The 22,579-nt window shown below is 36.9% G+C and overlaps 1 protein-coding gene across 3 annotated transcripts in view; it reads left to right on the forward strand.

Annotated features, from left to right (window-relative positions):
- The window catches only part of Lrp12 (LDL receptor related protein 12), a 91,672-nt gene that overhangs the window by 45,731 nt on the left and 23,362 nt on the right, over positions 1 to 22,579 (forward strand). For all 3 annotated transcript variants that reach the window (XM_029555201.1, XM_008851515.3, XM_029555202.1), the window contains one exon: positions 19,830 to 19,965. In XM_029555201.1, coding sequence (XP_029411061.1) covers positions 19,830 to 19,965 — 136 coding nt within the window. The remainder of the gene's footprint in view (positions 1 to 19,829; positions 19,966 to 22,579) is intronic.

A 22,579-nucleotide genomic window follows, 5' to 3' on the forward strand; every position in this document is an offset into this window, starting at 1 on the left:
TAAATCATACTTTTATTTTTGCTTGATATTAGACTTCTAGGCTCTTTTAGAGTCTTGATTTTGCTTTTTAAATAAATTCCTATTTGAAAAATTCAGCACCTTAAAAGGTGTTCACTATATATTAATCTTTTCTCCTTCTGAATTTCAGAAACATATTTAGAAGTACTTATTAATTTTCTAGGGCTGTCATATTAAAATACCACAGATTAAATGATATAAATTTATTTTATTATGACTGGAGGCTAGACATCCAAGATCAAGGTGTGGGCAGGGTTAGTTTCTTCTCTGTTCCCTCTCTTTGACTTTGAGATGGCTGCGTTCTTATGCCCTGCCCTGGTATGCCCTTTGTGTGAATCTGTTCTGATGTCTTATGAAAAGAACAACATAGCATCTCACCCACATGATCTCATTTTAACTTAATTACTTCATCAAAGATTCTCTCCAATTACAGTTGCATTCTGAAGTACTGGTATTAGGACTTGAATAAGTGAATTTTAAGGACAACATACTTCATCCCACAACAACATGTTTTAATCAAGTGGATTTATATATCAATAAAATACTGTACTTCAGAGGTCATCAAAACCTTAGTAATATGAATAGTCTTATAAAATTGTTCTCCTATGAAGAATAGCATATAAAATCTATCCCTGTTGCACCATTAAAGAAAATAAATGTTTTCTTAAAAAGTGCTTTCAAGTTCACAGATTCATTACATTTTTCCCGCTCTTTGGCCAATGTGTAATTTAAAATGTTTTCCTTATCTGAAATGTTTAGAACTGGAAGTATTTCAGATTTTCAAAGTTCTTGGACTTTGGAATACTTGCATAGACATCATTGATTGGACATCTCTAATTCAAAATTCTGAAGTCCAGAGAGCTCCAAGTTCATCACATCAACACACACACACACACACACACACACACACGCACACACAAAATATACATTCAGATTTGGACTACTACTTTGGATTTTAGATTTGGCAGTCAGGAATGTGCAAACTGTATAGTGTTTCTGCAGTCCTTACATCCAGTAGAATCAGGGTACTTTCAGTGCTGATCAAAAATGGAGAACTAGCCTTGGAAGAATCCATAATGTGGGGCATACCCTCCCTTGAGGAAGCAAACAGAATGGTGAGCTAGCTCTGTGTTCTGTGATGCTACCTGCTTAGAATGGTGAGCTGGTGCCTCCTGCTTCCAGTGGAGAGCTAGCTTGGTCTTCCCTGGTGCTACCTGTTTAGAATGGTGCGCTAGCTTTGTGTTCCCTGGTGCCTCCTGTTTCTGCTCTTCTTCCCTGTCTGCTGCTCTGCTGGTGCTGTGTCGTATTCCAGCTGTTCACTCTGTGCAAAGTCTACTGACAATTTCAGAATGGATTTTAACCTGTCTAGTTAGCAAACCCATCAAGTAACTTATTGTCTAATATGGGACACTTTGAAAATGAAAGCATGTGCTGTTTTTAAGTTTTACTGTTTCCGTGGACAAACCAGGACCATCCTAGACAAATCAGGATGACATTCACCCTGTCCATATTGAATTTGTTTTATTCTTGTGAATTAAAGCACTTGCTATGGACTTTGTGCCAAGAATGGTAGGAGCAAGTGCCTTAGTTACTTTTCCACTGCTGTGATAAAACACCCTAACAAAAAGCAGCTTAGGAAAGGGTTTATTTTAGCCCCCAGTTCAAAGTACAGTCAGTCCATCATGGCAGGAAGTCAAGGCAGCAGGAACTAGAAACCATCTGTTGTATCACACCCACAGTCAGTAGGTAGAAGATGATGCGATGTCTGCTCAGCTGGCTTTCTCTGCCTTTTATAGTCTGGGATCCTCTGCTCGGGGAACGGTCCCTCCCACAATTAAGATAGGTCTTCCCGTCTCAAGTAATATAATCTAGATGTTCCCCCTCAGGATTTACAGAGGCCCATCTCCCAGGTGATTATAGATTTTGTCAACTTGACTTAACACTAGCCATCACAGTAAATAATGAGTTAAATATTCACATCTCAAGGAATCTATTTAATTGAAGAAGTAAGCATGTTCAGAGTACATGTGCAGTGTGGTCTTAATGGAGTAAATCCTATGGCAAATGAAGAGCATATTAAACTAGATAATGAATTTACAAAAGGCCTTGTTACAATGCCTAGTGAATACTAAACGGATTAATATAGCTTTCATTAGTTTGTGGATTAATGGTAGTAGGACTTTCTTAGTTTTTTTTACTTGTGCCATTCTGGAGGGAATAGGTAATTTATGATTGCTAATATATTTTTGGTTCCCATACTGGGAACACTTTGTTTCTAATATTCTGTTCATTTCCGTCATTTTCTTACTCAAAAACCTTTCAAAAGAGACATGCCTTTGCCTTTTGCTCATTCTTATGACTACAGGTTGGCAAGAGAAATATTAAATTATAAAAAGTCTGGTAATTATGATTATGAAAGAATTTATTGAATAATACTTTATTTTTTATAATTTTTCCTTTTAATTTAGAACTTTTCATGAGCCAGAATTTTAAATCTTCAGTTATATATAAGACAGAGAAGGGAGAAAAGACATGTTTTTGTAAATCTGATAACATGAAAATCATTATAAAATTATATGAGACACTACTAAGTAATTGAATTGTATTGTGTGAGGAAGACTATTTTTAATGTTGCTTTTAAAAAATTAAGTCTGATTACTGCTAGATGAGGAACAGCTGACCCTCCTAAAACAAAGACTTCTAGATAGGTTGACTAGATTCACCAGAAGGGCAAGTAGTGGGGAATGGCTAGGGGTGCCAACAACACAGCAGACAGTAGCAGGGATATCAGAGTATAAGGGCTCTAGTGGGGACTGAGAGGCTATGGGAGGGTGCTATCTGGGAAGTGGGTGTAAAAATAAATAAATAAATTTTTTAAAAATTAAGCCTAAATTATATGTCTCTTGTTCTTTTTAAATTTTTAACTTTTTTTAAAAAAGCTGAAGTATAGCTCATTTGCTACATGGAATGGAACATATTTTAGGTCAGACTGATTTATAGCAAGCCCTTTGCACATATAAACAAATACATTAGATTTTTTAAAGATTTTAAAGATTTTTAAATTTAATCTAACTTATGATACTGACTTGAATCAAACAACCAGTATTTGATGATGCTGTCCCCAATCTTGATTGCTTCTAAATTGGGTTTGTTTTCACAGATTCTATTCATTCGTTACAGTTTCATTAAGCATTAAGAAAAAAAAGTTTTTAAAGCAAAAGGTAAAGAAAATCACCTATTAACATTACCCTCCTACTGTAATATTTTAATTAATTACCTGTGTGCCTTTTCTGTGCATACCTTAAAAACAATTGTATTTTCACTTATATTATAACTAATTTTATCTCCTGCCCTTTCTATTTAACATTTTATAAAATACACTTTGTTTTATTCATGCTTAAATCTATTAACTTTAATGCTTTAAGTAATGCTACTTAGCAGCTCTCTGCTGATCTTTTACAACTAAAAGTTTAGTTGTGTCCTTTTAAAATAAAACTTCTGATGTATTGCAGTTGACTTACAAATAAGTTAACAATTTGTGATATTATAGAGCATTATAGTAAAATGGCTTGTTTTTAACCACTGCTTTATCTTTAAACATCATAATGTGGTATTTTACAGTTTTCCTGCAGAATATTTAGTCTGATAAAACATTATTATTCTATAATTCTTAAGAGCTTGCAAATAAAGAATATGAAAGGAAATAAAGCTTAAATTATAATTATCTGATAGTGCTACAGAGTTATTTTTAAATATGGAAAAGTTATATGAATGAACAAGCCAAGTGCTCCTTTGAACCTTTCCTATGAGATTTGAATATTATTTTGCAGTTTTCACTCAGATACCTTGACCTCTTGTTAAAGCTACTAAAAAGAATTTCAGTGTTTCATTCAACCAGTGTCTTTTATCCATGTTTCAAATGAAGAAAGGAATGAAAGCTTACTATGTCTTAGTTGATAATGAATCCATTAAGATTTTTAAGATTTCAGAATATAAACTAGAAATTAATGTGACTAAGAAACTGCCCTTCAAATGAAGAAAATGAGTGGGAATTCAAGACAATACATTGTAAAGGAAAATAACACACATTAGTAAAGGATACTATTAACTGCCAACATCATTTCCTCCCTCCCTTCAGAGAGTTTATTCATGAAATGCTTCAAAAGTTGGAGTAGAGCACCTGATGTAAGTTTTAGAAAGGAAATAATTTTTGTTATATGCTATATTGTATAATTTTATTGTTAATATTCTCTTATATAATAATGGATATTATATTAAATATATTGTGTAATCAGAATGTTTATATGTTATCAAGTATTTATTGAGTAGCTATTTTAGTAAGATATTTTTATGGTACATTATCATAATGAACAGTGGACAAACTCAGCATCAGAACAGTTCTGGTGTGTACCTGTACTGTAGACATGTTGTGACAGTATATGGTGCTTAGGTGATGGAAGTGAAGTGCATCTAGTGAACATATCCCTTGTGCTCAGTGGGCCAGACCCACAGTTGTGTTCACATATGGAACATTTTCTTTTCCACTCTGCCACTTTGAGAATAATTTTCAAAGTGTAATAGCATATTAGTCATCACTAATTTTACTAAGTCTAGTGTGTAACTATTGTACAAAAGCCAGTTGCTTAGTCGTTTCTATTGTTTGGATGGTACTCAAAGGTCCATCCATTAAAGGCTTGGGAAGATGGGCCTGTGGTTGATCTTTAGAGATGTGAGGACTAGTGGGGGATCTTTGAATCACTGGAGGCTCCCTTTATTCTCTTTGGCTCATGACGAGGCATCATCTGCCCCTACCTTGATGTGTTATCTGACCACAGACCCTAAGTAGTGAGGGTCATCGAATCAGACCTTTAAAACTGTGAGCAAAAAGAAACCATTTTTCTTTGTAAGTTTTTTTCTCTGGTATTCTCTTACAAGCAAACTAATACAGCAGGTGAGCAAACTAGATTTTCCATATCAGTTTACTAATAGTCCAGTGTAAACAAGAAAGTGATTTGGTCTTAAACTGCACAAATAGAAATATGGTATCCAGAACAAAATAGATAGTAGTTTTCATTACCCCTCACTCATTCAGACACACTGATTATTATATTTACTTTTGGTTATTGCTCTTCACAAACAACATAATTCTGGAACATTCCTAATTGCAAATGTACATTCGGTCAAAGCTGATAAAGATGGCTTGGAAAATCGACGCTGAGACCAGTTGGTTTGCTGAAGCACTGCTTTCTGCCTCATTTCTTCTATCTTCCAACAAGAGGCACAGTAAGCTATAGAAATTAATGGTTTTTCCCATTCTGGCAATAGAAGTGGTCTCTTATTTAGCATTTAGCCTTCTTAGTATATAAATTAGAAAATGTAGGTATTATACCAATAGTTTTTATGCCCCTGCAGGAATGCCCTCATGACCTAAAAGTATAAAGGGTGAATAGGATCCTCACTATTCATCTTATGCTTTGATAGCAAAATTATTCTTAGTGCTTAGAAACTTTAGAGTGTGGTTAGTTTCTTTCAGTGGAATTACGTTCAGCATCTTTGCTTTCCACATACTGTGTTATGCTGTGTTTCTAGTGTTCCTTGTTCCCTTTTTATTTATTTATTTTTGTGCCTCTTCTGACTTTGTTGTGTGTTTTATTTTACTTCCATGTAACCTTTTATTACTATTTTTTGTTCTGGACATTAGTAATCATCAAGAAACCATGGAATTACCTGATTTGATTAGGGCTAATATTCAGGTAAACTAAATTGGTTCTTAAGAAATGTCACTTAGAGTAATGGGAATAGTTCTTTTGGTCCATCCATTCTTAAGTATCTAATGCAGAATACACATGTAAATTATAAACAGCTGGATGTAGGATTTCTAGTAATTGGTCTGAGAGTAATGAGAGACTTGAGTGGGAACAATAGATTACTGTGTTTTTCCACGTGTTCATTTTTACCTTTAAAATAACAGTATAAAAATTTTCCCATTTTAGACTAGTAAATATTGTTCTCAAAAACTAATATTTCCATCGAAGGAAATGTTTAGTTTTCTTACTTTGCGGTGGTGGTAAGGATTGAACGCCAGGGCCTCCTGAATCCTAAGCAAGGGCTCTACACTGAGCTACACCCTCAGTGCTTCTGACTTCTTAATGAAGAATTAAAGAATGAAATTTGGTGTACTCGGGAAGTATGCCATATCCAGTGTCTGTCCCCTTCCCTTCCTTCCCTGTCCATCCTCAATGTTCTGACAGTTCTCTTAGAACAGAGCCCTAGCCAAGTACAACATGCTCAGAAAACTCCAAGACTCTGGACAGCAAAGGTACAAGCCAAGACACTAGGTATAGGCAGCAAAGCTAGTCACGGTGGAAGATATGGACTTCCAAACTCGTTTGCTAGGCAGAGCTTTTTGTTTCTAGTTCAGGTCACAAGTCTTACTTCCTTCTCGGATGACCTTCTGACAGAGGGCTGCCCCAGTGCTTTCACCTCATATAGCTTTCAGCACTCACTGGTCAACTTGCCCTGTGTCCTCAGTGGTTCATGGATTCTGCATTTAACAAGCCTGCTTTCCTAATTGACTCTCCACCCCATATTAACATCTTTGACAATGCCATCACTTTTGATCACTCAGCCCTATCTGCTGTCTTCTCCATCTGTTCCTCTTTAAAAGAATAAAACAAACAAAAAGCCAGAAAACTTCCTCAGCCTCCATTTAATCCTCTTACTGCTATGGTTCTACTCCAGGCCCTAAGCATCTTACCCATGATTACCCCATGTACATTCTCTTATTCATTAAAAGTAGATTCTTTTTTAAATTTTTTTATTGAATTTTGTGTATTTCATACAGAAAGTCATCTTTCCCTTCCCCTTTGGCCCCATTACTCCCCCCACCCCACCCCCTTACCCCCACTGGAGTTCATACCTCCTGTCATTTGTGTTAAGGATTATCATGTAAAGTTATTGTCTCTCAGTGCAAGTTCATTCACTGGGATCTAGTCAGCCTATCTAGAGTCCCTCCCCTTAAGAAGATGAGCTCTTCCTCACCTAGCAGTAATCAGCTGCCAATAATTCTTTGAAGTTGGGGCCTGCAATTCATTTCCACAGTTCTGTGCTGTATTTTTGTCTGCTTAAGTTTGCATGGGTCTTGTGCATGCTGAACCATTGCTGTAGGTTTGTATGAGAAGAGTCCCAGGAGCCCGTAGGACTATGATTATGCACTTCCTCCCTGGCTCTTACAATCTTTCCACCCCCTCTTCCACAATGGTTCCTGAGCCCTGGGTGGGTGGATTTTAATATAGGAGTCCTGTCAAGGACCCACACTCTGTAGACTCTTATTCTCTGCATTTTGGCCATTTGTGACCTTTTGCATTCCTGACCCTCTGTTGCATGAGGGAGCTTCAGTGATGAGAATTGAAAGATGCTTTAGTATTCTCTTCATCCCTTGTTCTATGTTCAGTGAGCCTTAGGTGTAGAGGTTGTACCCTAGATGTGTCACTTAGACTTGGGCAATTTACAGACAGCCTCTGTGTGTGACCAGTTGTGGAACTCTGTAATTACCTCTGTCTCTTGAAAAAAAAGCTTCTTTGATGGGTGGTGACTAGGATACTTGTCTATAAATTTAGGGATCTATTTTTTACACATAATAAGAAATTACATTTGTCTAGGGATGTGACAGCCTTGGAGTTTTCTCTAAGATCTATGATCTCTCCAGCTATGTATATTTGACTAGGTTTACAATACCACACATGAGTTTCCTCTCATTGAGTGGGCTTTAAGTCCAAATAGGTAGCTGTTGATTACCCCTAAGATAAAAGTGCCACTACTGCACCAATGTTGTTTGCTGTGCTGGTCATTGATGTAGTTTTAGGCCTTGAAGTCGGGGTTGGACCATCAATTGATATTCTTCCTTAGCATCTTGTGTAGTGCTCTCCAAAGCTATGAGAGCTAGCCTTCAGGGGAGGTGGCTTCCAGGTCTGTTCCAACGCTGTTGTTCCGAATCCTGTGTCCAAAGTATGTCCTGTCTTCAGCAATAGGGTCTTACCATCAAGTTCTGGGAGGCAATCAAAGACTGTGGCAATAGCCTGTGTAATTTTGGGAGTCTCTTGGACTACCCTGGCCAACAACTCAAAGGAAGGTTTCTCTGTCTGGCGCTGTTTCTTGTTATGCAGTCTTCAGCAGTACGGACTCATGTAGAGATAGTGTATGTGTAATTTTTCAGTAGGTTTTTGGACTAATATAATTCCCTCTGGTTTTTTATATTAGCTAGGCACTATCTTTTCTCTTTCTCTCCCTGTTTTATCCTCTCTCCCCACCCTCCCCATTTAAAGTTTCCCCATTTTCCCCATTTCTCTTTTGATAGTTTCTGTCTGCTGTGGTCCCACCTCTATTGAGCTCCTTCTTCCCCTTTATTCCCATAGTTCTTTGTATAGCCCTCCTCCCCCTCCCATTTAACTACCCCCTTTTTTACACATTTTTCCCTTAGTAACACCTGTCTCCTACCATTCTTCTCTCTCGGGTTCCTTCTTTCCCTTTACCTCCCTGGTTCCTGCAGTTACATCAGGATATGTACTCACAAGGATTTGGTGCTAGGATCTGCAAATGAGAGAGAACATATGTCTTTTGTTTTTCTAAGTCTGTGTTACTTCACTTAATATAACAGTTTATAGATCCATCCATTTACCTGAAAATTTCATTATTTTATCATTCTTTACTGCTGAATAGAACTCTACTGTGTAAACATACCACATTTTCGTTAACCACTCGTGAGTTGAGTGACACGTTGCTTCTATCTCTTAGCTGTTGTGAAAAGAGCAGCAACAAACATGCAATAGGATCTCTGCAATAGGATGAGTCCTTTGGGTATATGCCAAGGAGTGATATTACTGGGTCATATGGCAGGTTCATTTTTAGGTTTTTAAGAGTTCTCTGTGCTGCTTTTCATAGGGGTTGCACGAGTTTGCAATCCCACCAGCAGTGGATGAGCATTCTGCTTTATTGACATCCTGGCCAGCATTTGGTAGCCAGTCTGACTGGGTTAAAACGAAATTCTAAGGTGGTTTTAATTTGCATTTTCTTGATTACTAACGATGTTGAGTCCTTTTTAAGATATTTCTTAGCCATCTTTATAGAATTCTCTGTTTAGATCTTTAACCCACCTTTTAATTGGGTCTTTTGTTTTCTTGGTTCTTTGTTTTTTTGAGTTCTTTATATATTATGGATGTTAAACCTCTGTCAGATGTGTCACTGGTGAAGATTTTCTCCAACTCTGTAGATTTTCTCTTCACTTTCTTGGTTGTTTTTTTGCTGTACAGAAGCTTCTTAGTTCAGTGAGGTCCCACTTGTTGATTCTTGACCTTAATTCCTGAACAACTGGTGTCTGATTTACAAAGTCCTTTCCTACATGTATATCTTAAAGATACGGCCAATGTTTTCTTCTAACAGTTCGATCAGAGTTTTGAGTTTCACATTAAGTGTTGTCTTAGCCAGCTTTGTGTCATTGTGTCAAAATCCCTGAAATAATCACCTTGTAATTAGGAAAGTGTTTTGGCTCATGGTTTTGAGGTTTTAGTTATAGTCACTTAGCCTTGTCGCTTTGGGCCTTTGGCAAAACAGCACTTCATCATGGTAACACTTGGTAGGGGAAAGTGCTCACCTTATGATGACCTAGAAGCAGAGCGGGAAGAAGGGACTGCAGCCTCAGTATGCCCTCACTTCCTAAATGTTCCTCAGCTTCCCAGTAGTACCACAGGCTCACTACACCTTGAAAACATGAACCTTAAAGGGGACATTTAAGATCTAAATGATAACATGATGTTTATAAATTTTTTTTTAATTCTGAAGAGACTAAGATGCAGTTTAGTACTGCTTGCTGTTCCTGGGTGGGTTTTTAACAATAAGGATCACTCTTTAGAAACTTAACCCCATTTCTCTGTGTTGTTCATTATACATTCTGTACCACTTCTCTCCATGTTAAAGTAGGGCCCGTAGATCTTGCTCTGACTTTTGTCTTATTGAAATTCTATTGAAATAGGTCCTTTCTACCATCTTCCCACATGCCGATAATCACCTTGAGTGTCATGGGGAGCTCCTTGGTGGGTAAGAATGCAGCTTCTGAAGCCCACTGCCCAGACTCTTTCATAGTTCTGACACAAGCCTAGGAAAATCACGTTATTTCTCTGATTTTTCCATCTCCTAATAGGAATAATAATAGTGTGAATTAAATAGGAAAAGAAATGAGGAAAAGCAAGTACGTGATAGATAACATGTGCTCAGTGAAAGCTAATTTTTAACCTTTCTGTGGCTATGGGATTTAGGCTGAACTTAACTTTTTTCACTTTGATGATATTCAGAGGTCTTGAACTTATGAACTGTATTTTTCTAAATTGACACAGAAATATCACCCTCAGCATCATGCACCATAACTTTTAAGTTTCAGACTGCTACTGCTGTCCTAAATCAGCAGGCAGTCACTAGGTGTCTCATGTTCATGTTAATCATCTAACCACATATCAGTTTTTCCATGTGCTTTATGATGTGCATGTGTCCTAGTTTGCTTCTGTATTACAGCGATAAAGCCCTGACTAAAACCAACTGGAGGAGGAAAAGGTTTGTTTTATGTTACAATTTCCAGCTCAGCCTATCATTGAGGGCAGGCAGGGCAGGACCTCTAGGCAGGAACCTGGAGGCAGAAACCAAAGCAGCGACCCTGGCGGAATGCTGCCTCCTGACTTGCTTTTGTCCTGGCTTGCTCAGTTACTTTTCTTACATAGATAAGTTCAGGCCCGTATGCCCAGGAATGGCACTGCCCACAGTGGGCTGGACTCTCCTACATCAATTGTTAATCAAGAAAATGACCACAGGCTAGTCTTATGGTGGAAATTTCTCAGTAGAATCACCTTGGGCGTCTCCTCAGGAGCTACCCGCCGTGTTTTTTGTTTTTTTAATATAATTTTTATTTCTTCTTTAAAATGTTCATACATGGCTGGGTATATCTTTAATCCCAGCACTTGGGAGGAAGAGGCAGGTGGATCTCTCTGAATTTGAGGCCATCCTAGTCTATAGAGAGAGTTCTGGGCTAGCCATGGTTACATTGAGAGGCTCTGTCTTTACACTTTCATACGTGTGTACAGTGTATTTTGACCTTATCCACCCGCTATACCCCTTTCAACTCCTCCCAGACTCCACCACCACACTCCCAACTTCATGTTCTCTTTTATTATTTTTTTTCGTAGCCTACTGAGTCCAATCCATGCTGCTCATATTATACATGGGTGAAGGGCCATCTACTGCATGGACGATCTACCAGAGATCACACCCTTAAAGAAAACTGACTCTTCCACCCGTCCTCTCTTCCTCCTGAGCAGCCATCATCCAACCACCAATAGTTCCTCAGCTGGGGCAGGGAGTTGGGGGTGTTGTGAGCCCCTCCTCCATCCATGCTGGAATGTCGACTGACTTAATCTTCTGCAGGCAGCTACAGCTGTGAGTTCAAGAGTCTAACAGCCCTGTCATGTCCAGAAGACAGTATTTGGCAGCAGTCCTCCACAACCTCTGGCTCCTACAGGCTTTCCACACCCTCTTCCTAGACATTCCCTGAGCCTCGCAGGGTTTGGGTTTGATGTAGATGTCACATTCACCACTGAGCACCCCACCATCACTTACTTGAGTTTTTGAAATAGGGCCTCTGATTAGCCTGGAGGTGGCAAAGTAGGCTAAGACTGACTGACCAGCCAGTCAGCTCAGGGATCCACTTCTCTGTGCCTCCCCAGAACCAGGATTACAGTAATCACACACTGTTAAACACCTTGGATTTTTATGCGGGTGCTGCATTGAACTCAGGTCCTCATGCTTGCAAAGCAAGCATTTTACTGACTGAGCTGCCTCCCCAACCCTAGAGATGATTTTTTTTCCAAATGCATTTCTTTCATTGGAATCAACTCCTTCTTATTATATCTTCTTAGATATTTTCTCTTTTAGCAGATCTCTTTGCCTCAGCAGTTTTTCTTCCCACACATGAGTTAAATACATGGTATTATTAACCAGGAAAAAAAAGCTTAAAAAAAAAACCCTGTATTATGAAAGTATAGTATGGGGGGTCTTACACTTGATGTGAACAAAGGATTTCTTTCTTTAATACATAGGTAGAACTAGAGTAAAAAAGCATATTCTAAACTAGAAGAATTTAATGGCTCAATTGACCCTAGTCAAGCTAAGGTAAGCTTACATTGATAGGAAAGGATGTGGTTCAAATTATTTTGAAAAGATTATTTTGTAGTGCTATTTATCTTTCTAAGTTACCACAGAAAAGCCTGTCATTTAGTACTATACTGTCTTATGTATTTGTCATAGTAACTGGTAACGTTTCTTCAATTAGGTAACAACCACACTTTGTTACACAGCTGTCTTCCATGGAAGTGCCTTCTCCTTACCTTGTTTGCATCCTTTGTATTTCTCTTAAGGAATGTAGTGGTTTGGAGCTGGAGAGATGGCTCAGCAGTTAAGAGCACTGACTGCTCTTGTTGAGGACCCGGGTTCAATTCCCAGCACCCACATGGCGGCTAGTGCCCGTTAGTAACTCCAGTTTTAGAGAATCCAACACCTTCTTCTGACCTTTGCAGGCATTGCACAGTGCAGGTGCCTTCTACATACATGCAGGCAATACACTCATACACATAAAAATAATAAATAAAATATTCAAAAGAGAAATGTACTGGTTAGTAAGCATGACTTTCTCATATTTCAGTTTTATGATTTATAAGATCAAAACCACCTAAGTGTCATGTGCCTTTAAATCTCAACTACTTTTTACAATAAAGTGTCAACCCTTGTCAGTTTTGAAAAGAAGCCTAGTTTTCCATCCTTTGAACAGTAAATTGTACTTTTTCTTTTGCTAGTAGTTTAGCTCTAGCCATAAATTTCTTTGCTTCTTTCTTCCAAGCTTTAAAAACTATGAAATCTGAAATAAAGGATTTACTTGACATTATTTTAAAGTGACTCCCTTCGCTCCCATGTGTCATCTGAACCCTTCCAGCTTTTAAGTGACTACTTTAAAAGATAAATCTAATACATTAATCTACTTTTACAACCACAGTTCTGTGCCTTCTTCATGAGATTATTGAAATATCAATAGAATAAAAAAATATTGAGTATTTTTCTATCAGTTTTGCTTAGTTTTCTGTGCCATACAGTGAGATCTTTGTAATTTAAACTATGAACCTAATATCAAAATCTGAGAAGTCTATCAAAGAATATCTATTCATTCTTTAGTGAGTTCTCTCTTTCCTAAACAACAGAGTACATGATAAATAAAAATCATATGTATTTCGTTCAGCCTTGATCTCCAGGGTTCTAAATATGTCATTGTTTTTTGTTTATCACCCCAGATGTCCTGTACACTACATCTACTGTGAATGTAATAAATAGACTTTTGAGGGGCTGTTAGCCTCATCACTATATGAGCCTACAAAGAAGATGTAGCTATCATTTACATTGTTTGTTTTTCTTTTCATTTGACTTAGTTTAGTTTGGTTTTCTGAGTCTGGATCTTACTCTGTAGCCCAAGCAGGCTTCAAACTCCATATCATCCTGCCTTTACCTCCCAAGTGGCAAATGTCACCACACCTAGCAAGTTGCTGTCTTTTGAATGAACAATTAAACCCTACTGATATGGGGGTGGGGCTGTATTCCTGGATTTAACTGGGAATTTATTAAAATTGTAGATGTGTGCCATCATTATACAAAAATGCATAATTTTTTGTTTATGTCTAAATGGTGCCCACCAAGTAAATTAAATAGATTGTTTGGTTGATGTTTATGTTTGAAAAACAGTTGATACTGCAACAAGAAATGTATTAAGAAAGCAGAATGAACAAAGACATAACAATTAACAAAAACACATCAATTTCTGACATAATGCTGTATGTATGTATCTTCTTAGAAACTTCATGTTTTACAAAACCACAACTTAAAATAAGAGGCCTTTGAGAACAGTAGTGTTGGAGCAGCTTTCTCACAAGTATATAACTATAAATATAGCAAGAACAAATAACTTCTTAGTCTGAACAGTAGTGTAGTCGAGTATCCATGGACTTTTTGTACCTAAAATTGGTCCATGCTGTGCAGCCACACGTCCTTGCTTCTCAAAGAATCTGTTTCTAACAGAGACCAGTATGATCAAACCCCCCAAAATATAATTGAGACAAATCCTTCATCAGGAAGGTACTTTGTATTCATATGGTATGATGTCTTACCATGTCAATTGGTACCTGCAGCTTCCCACAATAACCATTTAGAAGGCAAGCCATTCTTTAGTTCAGGAAAGTAGCTACTTCTTATAATAAAGGGAGATTCTTCTAAGAGATTTTTGTATTTTTTTTTTCCTTAGCTGTAAAAACTCCTACCACAAAGCATTAGCATGCTAGAAAAAAAATTTGCATTATACTGACAAAATTTCTCCCTTTGCCAATTACATATAAATGAACTGTTGAAGAATTAACTAGACCATAGCTAAAATAATTATGTATAAGCAAAAGGGAAGGCATGGATTGAATGGATGTAGGTAAAAGAAGATCAGTATTGATGTACCATAAATTGGAAGTACTGTCAAAAACTAAAAGATGAGGTTTAAAAGAGCTAAAACGTAAGGGGTTTTTTTTGTTTTGTTTTGTTTTGTTTAAAAAAAAAGGTTATAAAAGTGAAGTTTTGTATCAGTCCCAGCCCCATCCTTATTCTTGTTTTCATCCCTGTCAGATAGGAATTCAAGCTATATAATCATTTCTTACTCTTTCAAGAGCATATATTAAATGATCACTGTCTTCCTTTCTACTGAGCCAAGCACAGGCCCCTGGAAGCATGCTAGGTTTTGTTTACCAGTCTGATTTGGCATGTCATGTAATATTATTTGTTGATAGTTTACTATAATCAATAATAGCCATATATAAGTCCTTTATCAAAATAATTGTATTTAAGTCTTCAACACCCTTGGCTTGGTGTTCATGGTTTTAATTCCTATAATTTAAAATTGAGCCAATAGAGGCTTAAATTTAATCACACTGATCACAGTAAACTCCTTCAAATTATAGTTGAGGTTAAGTACTGGAGCCGAAGTATTAAGATGAATTTGGATTGTGAGGTCATTTATAAAGTACTAAACTAATGAAAGAAATAAAGGATTCAAAGACATGAAGTAGAAGCTTGGAATTTGCTTTTCATGACAAGTAGTAAAAGTAAACTTGGTTTCTGTCTGAAATTTCCAATTTTAGTCTTGTGAAGTCTTGCTTTACTTTGTTTCTTTTCCTTGAAAATCCTTGAGATGACCTGTGGTATTCTTGAAGCAAATTTCCTTTTTACTTCACTGTGCTTTTCTTTATTCAAATGATACCTGAGCCTGTAAAGATTTAGAATATAAAATGGAGAGAAGAGTTTGGGAAACACATAGTTTTGATCATGTTGAATTTGAGATTAGAATATCCAGGGAGCATTTGACTATGCAAAGTCTCCTGGTTAGAGATTTTAAGCACACACCTATAGATTGTAATTGAGATTGTAAGAGTCTATGAATTCTTACACTGAGTGTAAAGAAAAGAGACTCTGGAACAAGCCTTATCCAAAGTAGCTGGGAAAGGGGAATCTACTCCCAGAAAACTGACACAGACCAATCAGGAGGTGGTGTCACCCAAGTCAGAGTAGTAATCAGTACAAGGTAGAAAAGAAAGTGAATGTCAGATTCTCTAGAAAGATCAAGTATCTTGGGGTTGAGGGGACTGGATTTGGCAGTAAGGTGAGTGGTCTCCTTTGCCTGATTGATGGTGTATAGTTTCTCTGGCTAAGGTCAGAATTGAAAGTCTGATTTCAGTAGATCAAGAAAATGCTAAGTGAGGAAAGAAAGATGTATTGGTGTATCCTGATAAGCTTTTAGAAATACAGTAGAATCACATGATGCATGGAGAAAAGAGGGTTCAAATAGATGGTGGACATGCCCAAACAGCAACTCCTTATTTTAATGTGAAGAAATTAAGACTCAATAAGTTTTAGTAGTTTATACTTCAGCAAAGACAGTAAATGGCAGATCAAGTGGTGTCTAAGATCCTCCTAGTCCACATCTACCAGTATAGATCAGCAAACTCTTAACCAAAACAGAACAAGAAAGTGTCCGTATTTCTTTTAGCAATTGAATTCATTCTTTCTTGGATATAGAAGAGAATAAGTTATGATTGTGCTAGAGTATGTTTGTCTGCATACTCAATATCTTGTACTTGGATAAATGTATTGATTAAAATAGAAGTGGATCACCAGAAAGAACTGATAAATATTTGAAGAAATTGATACATTAGACCTGTTTTAACATTATATGGTAGTACATGTATTAAAACATTTCACGATATCACATTAACATGTACAGTTTCATGAATTTATATGTCAGTTAAAGAATTTTTTCTGGGGTTGGAGAGATGTCTTAGTGGTTAAGAACACTGGTTGTTCTTGCAGAAGACCTGGGTTTGAATCCCAGCACCCACATGGCAGCTAACAACTGTCCGTAACTCCAGCTCCAGGGAATCCAACAGCCTCTTCTGTCTTCTGCAGGCATTGCACAACACGGGTGCATTTACCTACATGTAGGCAATACATGCATACACATAAAATAAAAAATAATAAAATGGTTTTTTTAATTTTTTCTAAAGCTACTGGAACAGAATGTCAGATTCAGTCAAGTTGCAACTGTGTAAAATAAAGTCAGTGTATCTATAATGAATTTGAGGAAGAACTTTGATACTATAGTTTTGTTTTTATTAAGGGGAATTATGTGTATTTTTAAATAATGTTAATAAAATGGAATTAGAAATATAAATTAACCTTAAAATAAGTTATTTATGGTAGTCTGTTTTATCCTTATGCAGTTGTATGCAAGTTTTCACAATACATATTTTTGTGTATCATACCCTAACTTTAGTTAGTGGTATAAGAGCACCACCTATGGGTTTTCTCATGTGTTGGGATTTTTTTTTTTTTTTTTTCCTTCTTAAAACCTAATAAAAACCCTAATAATATTCTTTCTAGTTTTTCTCTGGAGTTAATCTATTGTTTATTTAAATTTCTGCTACATCTCACTACTGTTAAGTCAGCTGACTATTTGAGTACCTACTTGCTGGTATTATATTATAATTCTAAGTTAAATATAATTTAACTGAAAATTATGTTAATTTTTATTGTAGATTAATGTTTTACTAAAGTGAAGTTTTCCATATTAGGAGAGAATACTTTTCCATGTTATGATTATTTGTGTGTGTGTGCATATGTGTGTTTATTTATACCTTAATGAATTTAAAATTTTGCCTTGGTTAAAATAATTAAAAAATGTCTTAGAGTATCTTTTCATGAAATTGTTGTGGTGGTATCTCAACAAAGGGGAAGCAAAACTGGTATTTTACTTTCAATAAACTCTTAAATCTAGTCCTTTTCTAAAACATTATTCATTAAAATTAAATTATTTTTCATAGGAAATTTACTTTTCTGGATTTCTTGAAGTTTGGTTCATGTGGTACAGGCTAGGCTCACTATGTAGCCAGGAATGACCCCAAACTCCTGATCCACCTGCTGTACTTCCCAAGGACTGGGATTCTAGGAGTATTCTACATGCCAGACTCAGGAAATTTACTATTAATGAAACAATGACAGCAAAAATAAATAACAAATCAGTCAATCAATAAGTAAGTAGCAGCTTTGCCTGTGTCTGGGCAGTGAGATGAAGGCCAAGCCCTTGGCATGTGGTGCCCCTGCGCCCTGGACCTTGAATCTCAGTGTTCTGAAAGTGATTCAAAACATGTCCTTTGGTAGTGCATTCCAATTTAGCATAGAGCCCTTTTAGGCTTGAATGTGTTTGTTTCTGCAGTAGAATATGCTTTAAGAATACAATTGTGGATTTTCTACGCATGGTGATTTATTCTGTAGAAATAAAGATTGACTTTAAGCAGTATAGCTTTATTTTGGTCACTGAATGACAGTCTTAAAACTGCATAGGATATTTCCCAGCATGCTTAGCCTAAAGTAAATGGACCATGTAACCTCTTTTACAAAAAAAATAAAATAAAATAAAATCATTTATCTGGTTATCATTGCAGTAAGATATTTGAGTAGGAATCTGATTATCTGATTTGTATTTATTTAGTTATTTAGTTATTTTATATCATGTGTGGGTGTTTTGCCTGCATGTATGTTAATGTACAGTGTGCATGCACTCCTATGGAGGCCAGAAAAGGGCATCGGATTGCCCTGGAAATGGAGTTAGGGATGATTGTTAGCTGCCATGTTGATGCTGGGAGCTGAACCCAGGTCCTCTGCAAGAGTAGTAAGGACTCTTAACTACTCAGCCCTATATCTCCAGCCCCATGGTTACCTGATTTTTTTTTTAATATTTATTGTTTTTTATTTTACGTGTATGAGTGTATTGCTTGCATATATGTAAGTCCATCCATGTCGTGCAGTGCCTATGGAGATCAGAATAGGGTGTTGGATCCCCTGAAACTGGAGTTATGAACAGTTGTTAGCTGCCATGTGGGTACTGGGATATGAACTCAGGTCTTCTGCAAGAGCAACCAGTACTCTTAACCACTGAACCATCTCTCCAGGCCCAGGTTACCTGACTTTTAAACTGACTGCAGGACTAAAACCATGAGAATTCAGGCCATATGTTGTGCCAAGTGCTTTGCTTATACTGAGTCACTTACTCAACAGCTCATATGTAGGTATGGATATTAATTCATTTACTAGGCTGGGAATGCAGCGCATCATTTTTTTTTTTTTTTTCTTAGTTCAATATGTAGTTCTATCATTTTTCTTAAAATTGCCTCAAGGTTTCTGAAAATTCTTTACCTACCCACTTGTAGCTTGTAGTTTCTAATCTCCTGTTACTTATTGAGAGTGCATTAAATAAGTCTGTAAGCCACTAAAGCCTTTAGCTAGCTAGCTTTCTTCCTTTCTGTTTTCTTTCATGTGTAACCAAGTGATTTTATTTTTAATTGGGGGAAGAATAAGTTGTCAAATTACCAGCAGGATCCTAGGTAGTTACATAAAAGTTAACTGTTATAAGTGGCAATTGAAAATAATACGAAAACCATCTAGGAAAGTGTTGGTATTAGTTCAGGTTTATTCTTTAAACCTGAGGATGTCCTTCTTTGGTGTTCAGATATCCAACCACACAGTGATGTTTTAAATATTATGTCAAATGTTTATTTTTCAACAGTTTAGGAATCATCTGTGACCCTGTAAATTAAGTTTAGGATTATTAATGGAATAAACACAAGAACAGCTTTGTAGTATTTTTAATGTCTTGCTGTCTTTATCAAGTCCTCAACTTCGTGGTAACAAAAGCTGCAGTTCAGTACCTTATAGTTATTTGAACTCTCTGAAAGCAACTTGATGATCCTAAGGATATAAATATATTAGCTTAGTAAATGTTGAATAATCAAAATAAAATAATTTTTTTAAAAAGCTGAGAAAAGATGGATGGGTAAATTGACTAATCTCTACTATGTCTAACCCTAAAAATTCTAGCTCTTGAGTGCTCCAGTTTGAATAGTTCTTCCCTGCTAGTAGCGTCCAAATTGGGATATGGTTCTTTGTCTAAAAGGGGCAAAAGGTTTCTTTGTCTAAAAGAAAAGAAAATATCATAGTGGAATAATAGAAGCTTTCTGAGGTTGATGAACCACATCTTACTGCATATGATTTGATGTCTAAAGTGTTATAGTAATAAATGTTGTTTATTTAATGCTGTGTTTTAAAATGTAATGATTAGCTAACATTGTTTGACTATCTTCCAGCTTGTGGAGAGACTCCAGAGCAAATCCGAGCACCAAGTGGAATAATCACTAGTCCAGGTTGGCCTTCTGAATATCCTGCCAAAATCAACTGTAGCTGGCTCATAAGGGCAAACCCAGGGGAAATCGTTACTATAAGGTGATTCTGACACTTTGTGTATTAGTAATACTTTCTTTAGAAATATAAACATTTCCTGGGGTCAGTATTATATTGCAGCCATATAAGAATATTTTCCAGAAGAAATGTTATAACTATCAGTATCATATTAAGAATTAATGGTCTACCCCCCCCCAAAAAAAAAGGTTTTCAGTATTTTCTAATACTGGTAACATATTTATAGTGAGCCCACTTATGTAAAACTTGGAAATTCTTACCAGCATAGAAATGCATGGAATATTGTTATGAGGTTTTGGTTTTGTGTGTTGTATCTTGGAAATTTAACAAAACAAAATGCACTAAAAACAAAGCATACTACTGAAATGCAGAAAAAATTGTAGGTGGCCCTTCATCAACAGGGGAGTCCCTAAGACTCAGGAAGAGTTAATAAATTTAGATTTATACCGATTGAAAAGGTGATTTTTTAATAATAAAGTCTTTATTATGATAATAGCCCAAACTTCTAAAATAACACATATATACATGCATATACACGAAGACTGATGTTTCATGTGTGATTATTGACATAAGATCTTAATTTATTCAAAAGAATCTTGTGCTGTGATCAAATACAACTCATTCAGACATGCAAATGAGCTCATGATCAGAATTAAATTTATTTACTTTGTTAATAAGTCAGAAGAAAAAAATATCGTCTAAATAGATGCTTTAAGACATTTTGAAAATATAATCTTAACTATATGGGAGATCGAATTATGATGAAATTAGCATCAATCATAAATTTAAAAGGGAATTTAAATCCTTAATAAGATGAAATTAAGAATATGGAAGGGTGTTGGGTTTTGTTTATTTGATATTGTATTAATTTTCTGTTGCTGTGATAAAACACCATGACCAAGGCAACTTAGAGAGGGAAGAGTTTATTTGGCTTATGGTTGCATTGGGGTCAGAGTCCACAGTGGAGGGGGAGGCATGCAACAGAAGAGGCTGGAGCAGAAAGCCAAGGGATCACATCTTCAAGCAGACACAGGAAGCAGAGACCAGAAATCTGGCAAGGCTTAAGAACTCTCAAGGCCCACCCCTAGTGACATGCTTCTTCCAGCACGTCCTAAAACCTCCCAAAATAGCACCACCAATTGGAGACAAAATGTCAAATACTTGTAGCCTATGGGGACATTCTCATTTAGGCCACTACAGATATTTTATGAGTCCATGCTGACCTACAACATGACACACAGTCAAGGATTACCTTGAATTCATGATCCTCATATTTCAGCTTCCTGAAGAAATACAGTTTTTAAAACATCTTAGATTGAAGAGAGAAGCAAAAATTATAGAGTGTAAAAAACAATGCTGACAACTCTCTGAATAAATTTGGCTACAGATGGTGATTGAAACCACTTTTGCTTTTTTTTCCCCCTTAAAAATAGAGGATTGAGTCTTACCTTACATGAAGCCAAGGACCAGGGTCTGACTTTTTGCTTACAAAAGCAGATGAAAGTCTTCCAGTAACCATTTCCCCCAGCAAATATGAGTGACTTTGCTACCTGCTGGTTCCATGGCAGCATCTGTGGCTCTCTGCAGCATCACTTAAGACAGGTTGTAGAATAGAAACCTGAATAGGAAATGTAGAGAAAGGCAGGGAGAGAACAGGGAAGCTGGGAGGAAAGAGGGAAGGAGGCAGGGAGGGAAGCGAGGAGGAAGGAGGTCCATCCAAAGAGCTTTCCACAAATAAGCACACAACCCCAAATTCCAGAATGCATGTGAAAATTTAATGCTAAGAAAAACAGCCAATAAAATCAACCTGGAATGCAAGTTGACTCAACAGTGTAAGATTTATGATATAAGTGATAGGTAAAAAGTTGGTGGAGAACGAGCGAATGGATGATGAGGCACTGAGGCACAGATAAAACTCCATCAAAATAGGGTTTATTAGCAAAGGAACACATGGGACAGATTCCCTTCTGGGCAGGGAAAATGGAAAATGGGGTCTTGAGCTGGGGTCCTTTAAAAGGGAGGCTTCTGCCACCTGCAGAAGGAGGAAAGATTTTAAAGTTCAAGTGGGGGGGAGTGGGAGAGCAGGACTGTTAAGACCTGTCCTCTTTAGAGATCAAAGGGGAAGCCTGCTGTGTTGGCCAAACAGTGGAGAAAAGTCTGCTTCTCTTGACTTCAAAGACCAAGGTGCTTATCAGCTAGGTTCCCTTTTCTCAGGAGCATGAGAAGTCCTTGGGATCCTGTTGGTGACGCGGCAGGGCTATCTGAACCTTAACATTCCAGCCTTTTGTGTTATAGGATAGGGAGCACTGTTGTCATCTTGCTACTTCCTGCTGGACAGGGTCGACAGGGGGGCAGGGGGCTGGATTAGGGTTTGGTCAGACAGTAGGGGTTCCCTCTTCATGCATCTCAACAGGGTCCTCGATGGTTGACAGGTGCTTGTATACATGTGGAGGGAAGGAAAGTAACAACTGATTAAAATTAGTAAGAGTTAGTTTTTGGATTTGGTCCTGAAAATATCTGAAGAGGCAAGGAGCAATGATTAGCACCAAGGAAATAGCTCATTTTTCTTTTTTTTTTTTTTTCTTCTGCCAGGGCTGAACTTGAGAGTGATGGACTCAGGATTTGCTTTCAGGTATTT

This window comes from Nannospalax galili, unplaced genomic scaffold (genome assembly GCF_000622305.1).
Source record: "Nannospalax galili isolate Female #2095 unplaced genomic scaffold, S.galili_v1.0 scaffold284, whole genome shotgun sequence".
In the NCBI taxonomy this organism is placed as follows: domain Eukaryota; kingdom Metazoa; phylum Chordata; class Mammalia; order Rodentia; family Spalacidae; genus Nannospalax; species Nannospalax galili.